The 17,675-nt window shown below is 56.5% G+C and overlaps 1 protein-coding gene across 4 annotated transcripts in view; it reads left to right on the top strand.

Moving 5' to 3' along the window:
* The window catches only part of GRK5 (G protein-coupled receptor kinase 5), a gene marked incomplete at both ends in the record, with an annotated part of 218,293 nt that extends 204,889 nt beyond the window's left edge, over positions 1-13,404 (top strand). For 2 of the 4 annotated variants that reach the window (XM_079709215.1, XM_079709213.1), the window contains 7 exons: positions 605-642; positions 2,389-2,478; positions 4,066-4,274; positions 8,693-8,830; positions 9,655-9,792; positions 10,360-10,491; positions 12,749-13,404. In XM_079709215.1, coding sequence (XP_079565341.1) covers positions 605-642; positions 2,389-2,478; positions 4,066-4,274; positions 8,693-8,830; positions 9,655-9,792; positions 10,360-10,491; positions 12,749-12,847 — 844 coding nt within the window. Of the gene's footprint in view, positions 1-604; positions 643-2,388; positions 2,479-4,065; positions 4,275-8,692; positions 8,831-9,654; positions 9,793-10,359; positions 10,552-12,333; positions 12,433-12,748 lie in introns of those variants that run through there. The other 2 variants (XM_079709212.1, XM_079709214.1) reach the window with 2 other exon arrangements.
* Between the last annotated feature and the right edge of the window lie 4,271 nt (positions 13,405-17,675).

Here is a 17,675-nt window from a genome sequence, read left to right on the forward strand (position 1 = left end):
CAGAAGGAGGTGGCTGCATCTACAGCCGTGCCTTCTGGCTGTGCTTTCTCCCAGGCTGTGGCTCAGCTGGAGTTGGGAGATGTGCCAGGCTCCTGGGGGCCCCCCTCCCAGAGGGGGTCTTTGTCCTGGAGGTTACCGTTCTCTCCCTTACAATCCTCTGCCCAATTCTGCGGCTGGTTCTTTGTCCTCAATAACTTCTCTTCTTTCATTCCCAGACCCTGCTCTGCCTTCAAGGCATCCTGAGACCTCAGAGTCTTCTCAACCCTGGAGGAGTCTGTCACCACTCCAGCCAGAAGTATTCTTAGCCCTGGGGCCATCAGTGTGTGGACAGGTGCCAGGACTAGCCTTTGCCTAACTTCCTTTTCAGTCACTCTCTAGGGTCAGGAAGGCACCTATGGCAAAAAGCAGCATTTGTCTTAAATTACTGGAGGGAGAGAAGTTAGCACAGGATTGTCTTGACCCAGAGAGAGACCAGACCTCCTGAGCCCAGAGTCGGGAAGGGAACACTCAGGCCGGGTTGGCCCAAGGGGGTCCACCCAGGTGCTGGTGTGCCCTTGCCTCCCGGAACAGCCACACTCACATGCTGGTGATCTTTCCCTTTCAGAGATTTGAAACCTGAAAATATCCTGTTAGACGATTACGGTAAGTCAGGCAGCGGCCCGGGGATCCTTCTCCTGCTCTGCAGCTGAGGTGAGCGTCACAACCCAAAGGGAGCAGGGGTCCCCCCAGCGGAGACTCAGAGACACTGACCCGGGGTCCGCGGGAGGGCAGAGGGCATGGACAAAGCTCCTGCCCGGCAAAGAAGCAGTGTGGCTCAGCCGAGAGGGAGGAGAGGGAGAGAAAGAGCGAGCAGTGAACGGGGAGTCGAGAATTCCAGAGACGCTGGGCCAGTACTTAACTCTCACACAGCTTCCCTGCGCCTCATCTTCCTTGTTTGTGAAATAGAAACAGTGGGTCCTGCCCTGCCTGCTTCAGATGGAGGAGGGTGGTGGTGAGGTTCTGACAAGATAGCTTGAGGAGAAGTTGTTTTATCAACTATAGCCAGCTATAAATGTGTTAGGCGTTATTACTTGTCTATCACCATTGTTATTTTCTCGTGTGTTTGTGCACACACGCACGGATAACAGGAGCCACCACAGTAGCCCCTCATGACTGTTTAGCCTCTCATGCCTGGGAAGGGATTGTCACATCTTCTATCTAACTAGATCTCATCTCTACAGAGGGGGCAGGGCCGGCACCCCTGTGCCCATTTTACAGATGATAAGACTAAGGCTCAGAGGAGCCAACCTGCCAAGGTCACTCACCCAGCAATATCAGTGGGGAGTTGAGACCAGAAACCAGGTCTCCCTGCCAGCGTGCCCCAGACGTCAGGCAGCCCCAGGCTGACGGGAGAGAGAGAGGGAGGGAGGGAGGGAGGGAGGGAGGTCGTTCGTGACCAAGAGAAGAGGTTTGATTGTGATACTGTCGTGTGGCGGAGCAGGCAGAGGGCTCGGGGCCCACTGCCCCTTTCTGGATGCGCCCAGCGCCCGCAGGGGTTCTTGTTCCCTGCTGGTTCCAGAACTGTGCCCACCACTGATTTGTCGCCCAATGGCTGGAATCTGTGTGCTCTCTCCCCCGCACCCCGCCCCGCCACCGTTCCTGCCTTTGTCAGGGGCCACTGAGCCAGGGGAATCCACTCAGCTGCAGCCTAGCGGGGTCTCTGGCGTTGGGCCTTGCTGAGGTCCAGGCTGGGAAGGAGGGTAGTGTTCCTCCCTGCAGGGTCAGATGAGGCCACGACCCTGCCAGCTGGGCCGCTAGGAGAGACAGCACTGAGGCGAGCTCTCAGCACCACGTCGTCTCTGCCTTTGGGGGTCGGTCCTGGTCCAGGAGCTCCAGTGCCTCCTCCCAGTCTCTGCTAAGCCTGGGTGGCAGTGTCTCCAAAGGGAGAAAACAACCCCCAAAGACCAACAAGGCAGAACAGGGAGTTGCTTCCCAAATTGCTTTATGATTTTTCCCCTTAAGCAAATTGTTGCAAAATGTCAGGAGAATCTTACATTTTCCCATGAAGCAATCCCGGAATCAGGCCAAGGCATTTTAAACTTTGTGACATCAGCCTTCCAAGAAGCCCATTAGGGCATTTTATGAGGCAGGTCTGCGATCGTCCAACGAAATCCAGGCATCCTTTTCATCGTTAAGTTTTTCTCCTAAAAAGTAATACTTTACCCTGTCCTCTGACACCTGGACTCTCCCAAGGGTCTGCAGTCACCCTGCCATGGCAGGTTCAGTACCACTCTTTCTAGGACAGATGAAATGCCAGGGGCCCATGGCAAGTCTGGGGCCCTGCCCAGGGTAGACCAGATGTCCACATGACCATCCCAGGGACCTGTTGACTCTGTTGTCCTCCCTCAGGCCACATTAGGATCTCGGACCTGGGCCTAGCCGTGAAGATCCCGGAGGGAGACCTGATCCGCGGCCGGGTGGGCACTGTCGGCTACATGGGTAAGTGTAGGCGCGCCCTCTCACCAAGCCCCACCCTCCGAGCCACTGGCCTCTTTGTGCAACTAGAAGTAGTCATGCTGGGAGGTGGGAGGTCTTAGCCAGGGTTGGGGGAGCATTGGGGCCCCAGGGTGCAACTTGACTTCACTGAGCTCTGCAGCTCCCACCCCTAGCCCCAGCTACATCTCAAGGGCAAGCCCCTCCCCAGGTCAGTGGCAGAGCTGACAGACAGCGCTGCCTGGGGGTGGGTGGAGTCGGGGTCTGCTGAGTTGGCAGACAGCCTTTCAGGGTGACCACGAGAGCAGGGAGATCGTTAGCAAGGGCCCAGAAAGGAGAGGAGCGCACCACCTACTGTATCACAAAGTACCATTCTAAGGAGAGACCAGCCTCGGGCTCCCCGCGCTGCATCCCCTGAGCCTTCTCTGAGACCATCATCCCGGGAGCTACGGGGGAGAGCCCCAGAGCTACACCGACTCCTGGAATGCTCCTTCCAATAAGGGATATTCCCTGGGCTTCCTTCTGCACACCTCCCACTCATAAGCCCACTCACACCAGGAGGTAGAGGATTCCTGAAAGCTCTGGGGGCGTGGGGACCTTGTTTTCCTCGCCCGGGCTTTTGCCAGCAACACATGCTTAGTGTTCTAGACTTGGTCTCTGGTGCTCAAGGGTCCTTTTCAGGTTGCACGACATTGGAGGACCTCTGGGGTGTGTATCTGTGTGTATGTTGGGGGTATGTATACCCATGTGAATGCTGAGGGATGGATGGACAGATGATAGGTAGATAGATAGATGACAGATGGATGGATGATGGATGGATGGATTAATAAATGGGTGGATAGATGGATGGATGGGTGGATAGATAAGTGGGTGGATGCATGATAGATGGGTGATGGATAGATAGATCCATCTGTGCACCTTTGGGTGTGTCTGCCTGTGCATCTGTGTCTTCTCCTCTTGCACAGAGTGTCTGCACAGCACGTTGTGTTGTGTGCATACCAGCACACGTGTGGATGCATTTGCCTCCCTGGATGTATGTGGCCTGCCTGATGACCTGAAACTATCTTTTTTGCATTTCTATGGTGAATCTATAATTCATTTTATCAAAATGTTAGAGAAGCTATTTGAATTCCAGCTAAATTTAAAATCGTTTTACTTTGGGTGGACACACCATTCATTGAAACAAATATGTGTGCAGCACCTACTGTGTGTCAGGCATCGTACCTGTTACCGGGCACAGCAGGGAATAAGGTGGCTCACGGTCTAGTGGGGGAGACATCAAGGGAACAGGTTGTTTCCATCCACTGTGGTCAGGCTTCTGAAGCCACAGTCAGAGTCCTGGGAGCACAGTAAAGAGCAGCCAGGGCAGGCTCCCAGGAAGAGGTGGTATTTACGGCAGTTGGTGGGCCAGAGTTGGCAGAGGGAAGAGGTCTCAGCCACCAAGCTCCAGGCCTTCTGTGAGCAGCACCATCACTCCTGGCTGCAGGACGTCCTGAGGCCCCGCGGACGTCACAGTCCTGGCCCCGTCTGCCCGGGCTCTGACCTGCCACCAGCTGTCTCTCACCTCTCCTCGCTTCCCTGCCCTGCCCCCAGCTCCAGAGGTCCTGAACAACCAGAGGTACGGCCTGAGCCCCGACTACTGGGGTCTGGGCTGCCTCATCTACGAGATGATCGAGGGCCAGTCGCCCTTCCGCGGCCGCAAGGAGAAGGTGAAAAGGGAGGAGGTGGACCGCCGGGTCCTGGAGACCGAGGAGGTGTATTCGCACAAGTTCTCCGAGGAGGCCAAGTCCATCTGCAAAATGGTGAGAGCTCCCGGCGAGCCAGGCGCTGCCCCGGGGCTGGCGTCCAGCGCTGGCTCCCCTCCCGGCCCTTAGCCGAGAACAGCAAACGGGCTGAAGGGGACAGGGGCGGGGCACGCTAGGGTGTGGGCGATGAAGCCACCAGGCCGGAGGAGCAGGCTGTGGACTGGGGCGGGCGGTGAAGGCTTCCAGGAGGGGGCCTGGGGTGGAGCAGGGTGGCTCTGTGACAAGGGAGGGGGGCTGCGTGACAAGGGGAGACGCCCTCACGTCCAGCTCTGTGGGGGAAGCCAGCGTGGGGAGAAAGGGGGATGATCCTGGCTCGCCCCCAAGACACAGAGGGATCCAGGCAGCCCCTACCCTTGACCTTGGGCCTCCTGCTCTCTCTCCAGCTCTGGACCCCTGGGTGCTGGCTTGAGGCCAGGGGCTGCAGGTGGTGGGTGGTGATAGTTTCAGTCTTCGAACATCTTATACTCGAGTTTTCCACCCACTCTATGGAATGTTGGTCACACCTGCTGGGGCCCTGCGTGACAGCATCCGTGGATAGTGAACTTGACCCGGCCGCAGGCAGGGCGCATTCGGGGAATGACCTTTAGACAGGCTGGGTGGGCGGGGCCAGACTGGGGGGCTGGAAGCCAGATAGAGGAAGGAGTGACAGGAGCCATCAAAAGTGGAGCTGGGGGACTTCCCTGGCGGTTCAGTGGTTAAGACTTTGCCTGCTGATGCAGGGGGAGCAGGTTCGATCCCTGGTCGGGGAGCTAGGATCCCACATGCCTCGCGGCCAGAAAACCAAAACATGAAACAGAAACAATGTTGTAACAAATTCAATGAAGACTTCAGAAATGGTCCACATCAAAAAAAAAAAAATCTTAAAAAAAAAAAGTGGAGCTGGAGAGAGTCTGCCCCTGGACCGCGGCCCTTCCTCTCGGCCCAGGTGGGCCCGCTTCCTTTCCTGCTTGGCTCTTAGGCTCCCAAGGCCCACCTGTGCCCCCCAGGGCCCTCCTCCCTCTGGTGCTAGCCCAGCTGTGCTAACACCTCCACTGCAGGCAGCTGCCCTCTTATTCCAGCCACTCAGGGACAGGAGGGGCCTGAGCGCTTGGCTCTGGGCACCAGGGATCCACAGATCCCCTTCCTCTCCCTGGAGCACGCTGCACCTGGAGCAGCGGACAGGCCGGCTGACCCTCAGGATCTGAATCATGAGCGTAAACCAGGCTAGCGTGCAGAGAAGGGCAGGCCCGGAGAGCTGATGAAAAGTAGCAGAGTTTCTGCTTCTAGAAAACCTGAGGCTGAACTGCTAGGGGCCCAGAAACCACCTGGCATAGTTCCCACCCCCAGAAGGCCACCCTCCTGGAGCCGTCCGCCTGCTGCCTGACCGCTTCCTCTTACCAGCCTCGGTCGGACGTCACCGAGGCATGGGAAGGAGGATTTGGGCTAGAGCTGCCAGCTGACCACTTCCAAAGGAAGAGGAACCGTAGATCTGCCACGGGCGTGTGTGTGCGAGACAGTGAGGGAAGTGTGGTGTGTACACAAGCAAACACACACCCGGACCACATGCCTGGGCCAGCCTGTAGCTGGGGGACCTCCGAGAAAACGGGTAGTCACGGCAGCCAGAGCTGGGGTCGGGGGACAAGAGGAGCAAGGCAGCAAAAGGCAGGTACGTGGAAATGTGGGGTCCTAGGGATGCTTGACAACCAGGGGCTGGGGGGGTGCCAAGAATACTTGGTTATGTCACAGTCAGGTGTCTGTCTAGAGCTAACTGAACAAGGGAAGAAGGAGGTCAGAGCATCACCTAATGTCCCAGGTCAGGGAATCCCGAGAAGCAGGTCTTGAGAAACGCCAGCAGCAGCATGGGGTGTGCCGAGAAGACAGAGAGGCTCAGAGCGCACCACCCCCACCCCCCACCCCGCCCACAGTCATCGGCTTTGGGGCCCCAGGACCGGGGGCACTGCTGTTCCTCTGCTGTCCCCTGGTGGCCACTGAAGGAAAGGTGGCATCTGAGCCTGGGGCTCCAGGCAGGCCTGGGTCCGTAGGTGTACGTGTCAAACCAAGGCCCCCTGTCTTTCTCAGCTAGAAGACAGGAGCGCTCTGGCCTTCCTCTGCCTCCTTACCCTGGGGTCTTGGAATTCTGGTCTTGGGCTTCGTCTGTGCCCTTAACCACAGCCCATCTGGTCTGGCAGCCAGGCTGTCACCACCAAGGGACACCAGCTCAGGACACAGCAGGGCCTGACCGTAAGGGGACCATGGAGGCCCGGGGCAGCTCCAGCCCCACCTGCCGAGGAAGGTCTCTCTACAAACAGCAAGGAAGCTGGTCCCTGGCCCCCAGATTCTGTCCCTCATTCCATCTTGGCAGCCACAAGACCCTCTCCACTGCCCCTGGTGTCCAGAAATGCATGCATCTCATTGCCTTGTCCCCTGGGTCCAGTCGTCCCTAGGCCCAGACCTCAGCCCCCACCTTTCTCAGGCCCCTGCTGAGTCCCAGCACTGGTTCTTCCCCACTGGCCCTGTAGCCCTCTCAGTCTCACCGGTCCTTCCAGCCCATCTCTAGTCTTCCTCCTCCAGGAAGCCCTCTCTGCCTGCCCCATCCACCTCAGCTCACACCATCTCTTCCTCTCCTGGTTTATACTGATATTACATGTGCAAACTCTTTACCTGATGCCCAGGTTGCAGACAGGTAGCATGTAGGTGGGTGTTTATTTCAGCCTGCACAGTGTCTTAGAGAGAGGTGAATAGTGGGTTACTTGCCAAGATTTTTAAATGGGGCAAATTCACATAAAAACCTGGATTTTCTGGCTTCTCGAAAAAAGCAGAAGCCCTGGACACTGGCCAGCATCCCTGCCTGGCAGGAGCTGACGGGCATCCTGGCACGGCCCGCCCAGCCCAGCCCACCCCTCACCTTGTTGCTCTCATTTGTGCCATCTGTCTGGCTTTGGGGTCTGCAGCCTCTTGGGGTTACTCAGAGCAGAGCAAAGCCCCAGGTGAAGAGCAGCTGAGGCTCCGAGCCACCAGCCCGCTGGGCAAAACACTCTTGGGCGGTCGGTGGACCCAAGGGTGACGTTGTGAGTGGCTATCTCATGGCTTAGTCCCTTCAAGGCTGTGACCTGGTGCTTGCCCCACTGCCACCTTTCATTCCTTAGTTTTTGGGGAGGCAGTCCCAGCGAGCCTCCCCTCCAGACTCTGGGCCCCAGGAGGCACCCTGCCCACTGGCTCTCAGGGCAGCCGTAAATGTGTATTAAATGAGCACATGTAGAGGGCGCCAGGGTATTGGTAAAGGAAAGGGCTGGACTCCCTCCAAGGTGCAGACCACCCACTTTGATTTTAGTCTCAAAGCCCGACACTTTGTAGATTCCAGCTGCGTACACGGTGCAGTGCTCAGTGGGGCGGGGACGAGAGAGAAGCACAGCCAGGGACACTGGGACTGCGGGGAGGGGCTGATGCCCTGCGGTCACGTGGCGGCCCTGCCCCATCTGCAGCCGGGGCGTGCCCCTCCTTCCCCCCTTCCTCTCTTTCACTCACACCTTCCTCCCGTGCAGCTGTCTCTGCTCCCTTCCTCTCTCCTGGTAACCATCCTGCCTTTTGTTTGCGATGAGGACAGTCCTGTACCCCACCCATCCTTGTCTCCCCACTACATCTGTATTAAAATCCTACCTCCGGACCTGGCCTTCAGGACCCTCCATCACTGTCCCCAACCAGTCCCCTTCCCCCGACCCATCTCCCTCATCCTTCACTCAGACTCAAAGACACGTGTTCCCCAGACACGCCCTGAGTGTCCCTGCCGCCCTGCTCATGATGCCACAGGCCCCTCCGATGCCTGCTCCCACCTTTGAAAGCCTGTCTCAGACGCCCCTTCCCCAGGACACCTCCCGATGCCTCAGCTGGCAGCCAGTTCTTGTTCCTCGGCCACCATGGTGTCATATCTGCATTGCCTTGATGGGTCCTCTGAACGTGAATTTTCTGAGGCCAGACCCTTAGCGTCCTCTCTCGGCACCTACTGGGTACACGTCTACAACGTACTTACGAACTGAGTAAATGAATGAAAGAACCTACTGACCAGTCCTTGCCCTTTGTAGCTCACCTGGAGCAGAAGAGATAACACCAGTTCAGCAAACATGAGCGCATGCTGGGTTGCAGAAACAGACGGGATTCCTGCTCTCCTGGGGGTTCCAGGCATCTGCGCATGCTGGGAACATGGGACCACAAAGCACACTGTGGCTCAGGAGGCCACCCTGAATCGAGGCCTGAGCAGGCAGTGTCCGCTGGGTACCTGGGGTGGCGCAGGCACTGCGGAGGAGAGAGGCGGGACGTTCGGGAGGGCTCAGGGACACTCGTGTGAAAGGGAGGTGACCACAGCTCTCTGAGGCCCCTCGGGCCTCTGGGCAGGAGGAAAGGCCCCCCAGGCAGGTCCTCATGGGGCTCTCGTGTCACAGCTGCTCACCAAAGATGCACAGCAGAGGCTGGGCTGCCAGGAGGCAGGGGCAGCGGACGTCAAGAGACACCGCTTCTTCAGGAACATGAATTTCAAGCGCTTAGAAGCCGGGATGATGGACCCTCCCTTTATTCCAGATGTAAGTAGCCTCCTCGGCCTAGACTGAGCCTGTGCATTGATTTATGACCTTCGACTTCGCTAAACATCTGTGCTGGGCCCCCGGTCAGAGGCTGAGACCTGTGGGCAAGGGGTGGCCCCCGTCTTCCAGTAGCAGGGTGTCGCCCGGTCTGGGGGTCTCTCTGTACCCACCCTGGCATCGTCACCTCTATGAAGTCCTCATCTCCAGAATCCCAGGCTCCCAGAGCCCCTGGGAGGCCTCCCCCACTGACCTCGAATCCCCAGAGGGCAGGGCCCGGGTTTGTCTCTGTGAGTCCCCGCACGGCTGCCCCAGAGCACGTTTGGTGGATGAGTGAGATGAAAGAGATCCCTGTGGTTACGGCGCCGGGGCCATAGCAGCACTGACGACAGCGCCATGGCCTGGTGCCTCGACTGCCCCATTTTGCAGGTGAGGAAACTGAGGCCTCCAGGGGATATGTAACTTTAACAAAGCACCTAAGCACTACAGCTGGGACCCCCAGCCCAGGCCTGTGTGGCTGCCGAGCCTGTGTGCTGACCTACCACCCCTGACTGGCCTCCGATGCGAGAAGGGCCAGGGAGGTCCTCCTGGGACACACACCCCCCGTTGCATCCTGTGCGGGGCAGTGATGGCAGCAAGGGGCCCTGAGCTCTCGTCACCCCAGCTGGGGGCCCCTCGGCCCCTCTGAGCAAAGGGCAGCCCGGGCTCCCGGGGCGGGGGTGGCCCTGAGAGACCCCCGCTGCTCCCCATCAAAACCCTCCGGGCCTGGCTGGGGGCCACCAGAGCCACAGGCAGGGCTCCTGGTGACCAGCACCCTGCCCTCCCAGCCCCGGGCCGTGTACTGCAAGGACGTGCTGGACATCGAGCAGTTCTCCACCGTGAAGGGTGTCAACCTGGACCACACAGATGACGACTTCTACTCCAAGTTCTCCACGGGCTCCGTACCCATCCCTTGGCAAAGCGAGGTGAGCACGGCGGGGCCCTCAGCGTGGGCGGGCGTCCCTGTGGGCAGACCGGGGCGTGGTGTGGTGCTGGGTCAGGAGCTGGCTGGGCGGGAAGAGGGGGCCTGTCTCGATGGCTCTCTGGAGAAGCGTGGCTGGGAAACAAGAGAAACGGGGGAGCAGCGGGAGGCACAAGGGGGCTGGAGGTGGGGCAAGTTCGAGCTGGTTCGAGTGAGACGGCAGTGATGGGGCAGTGGGCCTGCAGCCCTGGAAGGGGGAGGGCCCGGAGCGCTGGGGTAGAGGAGGAGCTGGGGGTGAGTCCCGTGGCTGGAAGATGCGCGCTTCCCTGCCGCTGCCCGCCATGGCCGGCTACTGGCTTCTCGGAGAGGGCGGCTTGCAGGGCCGTCGGGGAGAGGCGGTGGGCGGGCCTTGCTGCCTGGCTCTCAGCCCTGTGAGATGCAGGGCGGGCGGAGAGTCTGGCAGGACCGGGCTCGGGGCAGTGTCGCCCAGGGCTGGGCTGCTGGGATTCCTGTCCACCCAAGATGACCAGCGCAGCCCCTGACACCACCCGTGTTTTGACCACTTCTCCAGATGATCGAAACAGAGTGCTTTAAGGAACTGAATGTGTTTGGACCTAACGGTACCCTCTCGCCGGACCTGAACAGAAGCCACCCTCCGGAACCGCCAAAGAAAGGGCTGCTCCAGAGGCTCTTCAAGCGTCAGGTGAGACCCTCACTCCCACCTCAACCCTGCTGTCCTGGCCTCAGCTCTGGGAACCCCCAGGTCTGAGCCTTCCAGACACCTGAGACTAACTTGCAGGCTGGGGAGACTGGGGGCAGCAGCAGCCTGGAAGGGACAGGCAGCCTGTCTGAAGTGCCTTGAGACCCACTGGCTGACGGGGTCCCCAGAGCACAAGGGGCAGGGCCAGCCCAGAGTTAACCGGTCATCAGGGCTCCTCAGCCTCGGCGCTGTTGATGCTTTGGGTTAATTCATTGTCGCGGGGACTTATGCGTTGAGGGGACTTAGCAGCATCCCTAGCCTCCACCCAGTAGATGGCAGTAGCACCCACTGCCGTGTGTCAATCAAAAATGTCTCCAGATGCTGCCTAATGGCCCTGGGGACAAAACGCCCCTGGTCGAGAGCCATTGTAAAGACGACGCAAGTTATGTAGGTAAAGATTTGACAAAGAACAGGGGGAGCTGGTGCTGGAGAGGTGATCCCCGAAGAACCTCATGGCTCCCGAGGTGGGGCTTCTGTAGTTTGATGCTGTGCCCTGCAGCTGGCAGCCAGAGGAGACTTTGGCCCTCAGGAAAAGGTATTCTTCCCTCAGAGCCTGTCCCTGGATCAAGGGTTGCTGTGGGCCACATGGGAGAAATGTCCCAGGAAGGACCTCGCAGGCTTTCTAGAGTGAGAGACCCCTAACCTCATCCCTGCCACCAAGAAGATGGCCACAATAACGCCACCTCCTGGCCTGGCCCTTCAAGAAGGCAGGGCCCCATCCTGAGGCCTGGAAGGCCCCTGGTTCCTTACGTTCCTCCTCCCCCCAACGGAGCAGCAGCAGCTCTGTACCCAGGCCCCGGGCATCCCAGCTCCCTCCTGCTTAGATAACAGGGAAGAGGTGGCTGTTCGTGGCACTCCACTGTGGGCCAGGTGCTGTGCTGGGTGCTTTTTGAAGGCGTCTCTTATTTAATCTTCACAAAACCCCAGGCCTTCATTCAACTATTCATTCCACCAATATGTATTGAGCACCTACTCCATGCTAGACTGTTACCTGAGGACTTAAGATGCATCAGCAAGCAAAACTGCATCCCTCCTTTGGGGCATCTTAGTGAAGTGTGAGCCCAGGATGTGCTCCCATTAGCCCATTTCACAGATGAGGAAACTGAGGCTGAGAGGAGTTAAGGAACTTGCTCAAGGGCACACAGCCAGTGAGCCCTTGCGGAGGATCTGGGATAACAGGGTGGGCAGCACAGATCAGGCACACTGAGAGAAAATGCAGACTGAGGCCTGAATTTGCGGTTTTATCTAAAAACTTCACGTGAGTTTCACCTCCTATTCCATAATATACTCATATCCATCTACTATAAAAATATAATTTTCAAATGCTTCCATCAAGTAAAATTGAAGTTCCAGAAAGAAATGACCTCCACCCCCGAAGTGGCCAAGCCCCCCAGGACAGCCCGGGATCCTGGGACAAGCGTTTGCTGTGGAAGCTCACGGCCCAGGTTCAAATCCAGCCCTGACCCTTCTCGGTTGGGTGGTAGCGTATTGAACCCAACCCCACCCCCACCCCAGCCTCTGTTTACCCACCTGAAAAATCAGGATGGAAATGCCGGCTGCCCAGGCTGAGTGAGGTGGAGGACGGTGACCTCAGCACAGCGCCTGGCACCACAACTGCCACCAGGGGAGCAGACACGCCGGCTCTCTTCTGCAACGTGAGGGGCCCGTACCCACGGGGGTGCCAAGAGGGTGCCAGGGATACTGAGGGCGAGCAGCTCATGGTTCCCAAGCCGGGCACCTGCTAGAGCCCTTTGCACACACAGCCTTGTTTCCTTCTCCCAACAGCCCTGCACAGAAGTGGCTCCTAACCCACATCACAGGCCAGGCAACCGAGGGAGTCAGACACTTTCTCAAGGTCACTCAGCTAAGAAGTGGCGGATTTAGGATTCGAACCCAGCAGCCTAACTCTGGGCCTGCAGGCCTAACCATGTAGATAGATATTATAGGAGGGACCACCTCCTCTCTGCCTTGGGCGTCTGTTAATCAGGTAAAGCCCTCCGCCCCAAGGGGTGGCCTCCAGACCTGGGTCTGCAGGGGGAGAACAGAAGGCAGCAGAAAGCAAGACAGGGAGCTGGTCAGCTGAGCTCCTCTCCAGTTCAGATTCAGAGGCCCCTGTGATGCAGGGTCCCCAGGGCTCGACTCTGCGATGACTGACCTTCTCTCTCCCTCTTTCTCTCCTCCCTGCTCACCCCCCTCCCAGCATCAGAACAATTCCAAGAGTTCAGCCAGTTCCAAGACCAGTTTTAACCATCACATAAATTCAAACCATGTCAGTTCAAACTCCACCGGAAGCAGCTAGCTGCAGCTCTGGCCTGAAGTCCACGGTGGGACCAGCCTAGACCCTTCTCCTTAGAAGTGGACTTGTGACCGGTGGAGCTTCCGCCCTGGCGGGCGGGCGGGGGAGCCCTCCAGGAGCCGGGGAAGGAGGCCGTCCAGCCCCAAGATGGGGAGCCTCCAGGTTCCTCAAAGAGATTTCCACTCAGGTCTGTGTTCGGAGGCGGCCCTCAAGCCAAGGTGGATTGGCTGTGTCTCTGTCGAACATTGCAATAGAAATCCAATTGGATACAACTTGCACGTATTTTAACAGCGTCATAACTAGAACTGAATTTTGTCTTTATTATTTTTAAAGAAAAGTTTTGTAAATTTCTCTATTGTTTCAGTTTACATTTTGTATATTTGTATTTAAATGAAAGTCAGACTTTGAGGGTGTATATTTTCTGTGCAGCCACTGTTAAGCCATGTGTTTTAAGACATTTTAGAGGGGTGGCGGGCGGGGAAGGGTGTAAAAAAAAAAAATGTGACTCAAGACTTCCAGAGCCTCAAATGAGAAAATGTTTTTATTAAATGTAGAAAATGATTCCCATTTCACCTTTAAAGGATTGATTGTATCCATCTCTATAACCTTTCCCTCTCTCGCATTGGTATCACTGTTCTGTTGGCTTGTAACAATCTGAATTAAATACTCAAAGACCCACTGGGACTTCACCCCCAGCCAGGATGTCTTCCATTGGGGTCCATGGAGTTGCCTGGGCCCAGCTCCGTCAAGATGTGCACTTTTCCTTTGGGGGCACACGCTGCCACTGTTGCTTTGGCCTCGGCCTCCTCTTCCTTCTGGAAGGCGGCCGGTACGTGGAGCTGAGGGTCTTCAGCACAAGGGTGTCTAGGCCTCTTTCCTTCTGAGTAGGTTCTGACTGCTAAAGCCAGTATGTTTTCAAGAGGCTTGCATTTGGGGATTGTTTTATTCTACTTTTAAGGGACGCATAGCAACGATAAGGAGTAGTCATGGAACCCCAAGAGTCCCAAATGCTTACGGCCCATAGAAGCATCAGGGAGCGGAGGTCTTGGGCTTGTAGAGAAGGTGGCTCTCCCAGGATCTCTGGGCATGTCCCTTGAGTGTTTACGGGGTCGTAGGGCCTTGAGAGCTTCCTGGGGCCCCGCAGATTCATTGGCTCAGGTGGCATGGATGCATGAGGTTGGCTCTCCAAGCAAATGGGAGAGGCCGGGCCACCCACAGAAGCTCAAGAAAAACTCACTGTCCCTTCCGGGAGAGGTGAAGCAGAGGCCAGCTCTCATCGGGCATCTCAAAGCTCCAGGCACAAGTAGCCCCAGGAGAACTTGGTGGCTTTGCCAGACCAGGGTCTCTAAAGGCAGCCCCCCAGGCCCTTTGAGCAGGGCTGTCCAGCCCCAGGGAGCGGCCAGCCTCCCCCCTGCTGCCTTCACAAGGTGACAGGGAGCAAATCTGTCTTTGCCTCCCCTCTGGGACAGGGTGAAAGATTGAATTCCCTGCTCTCCTGCCTGCCAGGTCACCCTCAGGCAGACCTGGTCTCAGCCACCGGGCAGCTGCCAGGGTTTCTCCCGGCGTGGGCCCTGCACTTCCTGCAGCAGCATCTCCTGTTAAAATAGAGATCCTGGGCTCCACCCCAAACCTACGGAATGGGATTCCCTGGGAGTAGGGCCCAGGAATCTGTATATTTAAAAAGCTCGCCAGGTCATTCTGATGCACCCTGGAGTGTGAGAACCACTGCCTTAGGCCATCGGTGGGGCTTTTGATGTGATCCTCCCAAACTTATTTCTCTAGGTGAGCAGGCAACTTTGGAGCCTGAGCTTTTAGGGAGGAGAGAGAAGCCAGCATGTCAGCCTGTGTCCCAATTTCCATGCTCCTTCCCCAAACTTTGCCATTGGGTCCTGAGGCTAGACGGGGGCCTGACCATTGCCACTGACCATTTTGAGGTCATTTTTACAAACAAAGAGAAGAAAAGAAACAGTTCGGCCTCCTTAGATCCCTTTAATGTGCAGTATTATTTTCTTCAAGACCAGCTCTTGTCTCCGAGGCTGCTTCTGTTACCTTTCTGGAGCTGAGTACAAGATTAAAACAAACAGCCGTATTCAGTTTTTGCTGAGGAAGTGGAAAGCTCTTTGACCAGTATTGTAAGATCCTCAAGCTCTTACTGACCCTTCTCAATGAAAAGAAGGACAGTCATCTCCCTGGGACAGTCAGTAGTCCATGCCACCACCCTCCTGTCCAGAAATTTCATTCATTTTGCCCGATACACAGCAACTCAAACCTTTCCAAATGGACTGCTGTGGAGCAGCCAGTCTCTTTACACCCCAAAGCCAATGCACTGTCCGTTTGCGGTAGAGAATCCTCAAGAAGCAAGAAAGAAACATAAATCTGCTCAGTGTGTTTCTACATCGTGAGAGCACGGAGGCTAAAGCACAGAACTTTGCGTGGCTCTTAGAATAACGGGAGTCTTCCTTCACCCTCACCACCTGTCCCCTGAGCGCCCCAAAGTGTACAGGGTCAGAGTCACTGGCCTTTGCAATCCTCCTCTTCCTTTCGGTCCATTGCTTTGTACGGAGAAGGGGCATCTTCACTTGGAACAGTGCCTGAAAGCCAGCCTTCTCCCCTCTGGGTCCCCAGTTGCCACGGGTCCTGTCCCTGGACCCCCTGCCCCACCCCACCCCCAACCTCTACTCCAGCTTGTTTTCTATGGCTGCATTTTTAAAAAGATTTTTTAACTAAAAAAAGAAAAAAAAACCTTCCCACCATCTACCTGTCCAGGAGGAGGCATATTTGGGCAGCCAGTGGATTTAAATCTTTTTACTGCATTTGAGCTCTTCACGGAAGAGACTTTCTTCCTCCAAGCATGACGTTTTTCTCACCGGACCTTCTCTGACTTCGTGCCTTTGAGGTGAGACGCAGGGTCTTGCAGAAGCACCTCTGCTTCCCCTCTTCAGGAGCCAAGCCGCTGTCCCCAGTGGGACGGGGGTGATCTCTGCAGTGATCACCATGACCTGTGTTTCTCAAGCCCCCTGGGCGGCTCCCATGATTATCACCCACAAGATCACAAAGACCCAGCCCCACCTTCATGGAGGATGGCACCACCTCCCACATCAACTCACCCTCTGATCTTTCTAGGCCGGGAACATCACTCTTTAAACCACGAGGCTTCTTGCAAGGGCGGCTGACTTGCACAGTAGCTAAGGGTTGCTCTGTCTTGAGCCGCCCCAGGAGGGCTTGTTTCCCGAAATGCACTGCTCTTAACAAAGGGAGCGCTCAGTCTTGGAGGCCACGCTGCACGGAAGCCAGCGATGTGGCCTGGGGTATGCACGCTTCTCAGGCAGCCCACGGGGGCAAATGGCAGTGAGTTCTGGGGACACGTATGTGGATGTGGCCTTGGCACTGAAAGCACAAGTGAGATGCGGCTGCCTGCCCTTGAACCCAGCAATCTTTGCTGATGCTGAGGGCCTGGCCTCCGAGAGGCCAGGGGTCAAGGAGCCCAGCCTCCGTGGAAGCCTCTCCCTATCCTTCTACACCCCTGTCCTTTCCCCCAAAGTTTTCCCACCAACTTTCTCATGCGAACTGCTGACCCAGACCTCAATACAGAGGGAGCACTGCAGCCTCCTTGAGCCTGGTAGCCCAGGCCTTGCCAAAGGGAACAGCGGCCTTGCGGACCACCAAGTCCCCCGAGATGAAGAGGAAACGCCAGTTGGGGTGACACCCAGCTCTCCTCTGGGGCTGCTGTGTGCTTGCGTATCCGGGGGCAACCCCTCTGGTTGTCTCCTGTTCTCTAGCTCCACGCTCTAAGGTAGGACCTCCTAACTTTTTAGCCTTTGTATGGAAAAAGTGTGAAATCTTGGTGCATTTCCAAGCGCAGAGCTGTGAGTCATGAGCGGCAGAGAGCTCGCTTTCTGATCACAACAGACCACGATGGTGACACCTCGTCCCCCTAGGCACCTTCTGTACCTACTTTTAGGACCAGCCAGCCCAGCTTTTGAAGCTCCAATGTGTAGGGGTCAGACCTTGCTCAGGTGGAGGTACCTCATCTGGTCTAACTTTAAAGGCTTGTGCTGTGGACAGTGGCTAAAACCTTTGAAACTGAAACACTAGCTCTCCTTAGGAGGGAAAGACACTCCCCAAAAGAAGAATCTAGATGTCTTTCCCTGATCCATCACTAAGTCATTTTTGTAATAGATCAAAAGTAAATGTTCTCAATTAGAAGAGCTTAGTGGCTGTTCAAATAATTAGTGTTAAAATAATAATCCTTCTAGTATCCAAAGGTTTCTATTTTTTTTTTCAGGGAAATTTTAATATTCATGAGTAAAAATAGTTCCATTTTGGAGGTCATTCCTGAAGATAACGGCTTTCGTTCTCCTGCTGCTCTTGAATCTTTGTATGTTCCCTCGAATGTGTCACAGTGCTGCTGTATCTAGATCGAACCACTGTTGTTGTTTTTTTAAGAGAAATAAATTCCTTAATGAAAATACGGCTGCATTTCTTCCCCTCTGCCGAGCTGTTCTATTTCTTCTGCCAATACCAGCTGCCCCCAAGATGCCAGGACGTGCCGCTTCAGTCCTTGAGCTAACCTTTCCTCAGGTGGACGGTTCAGCCCCACCCAATGCTGGCCCCCATGCTGACCACCCGACCTGCCCTGGCCCAGCTCCAGGGGGCGGGGTCTAAGGAGACCACCTGAGCCTTTTCCAGGTTGGTTGGCTTCTGACCCCAGACCCAGCAGATGGCTCCAGAAGTGTTCCTGCAACATGGTACCATGCAGGAGTGGGGTGAGAGGGCCTGAGTGGGTGCTGGCACCCAGATCAGAGGGGGCACCTCCACCTGGCAGGTTTTA

This window comes from Hyperoodon ampullatus (assembly GCF_949752795.1).
Source record: "Hyperoodon ampullatus genome assembly, chromosome: 1".
In the NCBI taxonomy this organism is placed as follows: Eukaryota; Metazoa; Chordata; class Mammalia; order Artiodactyla; family Ziphiidae; genus Hyperoodon; species Hyperoodon ampullatus.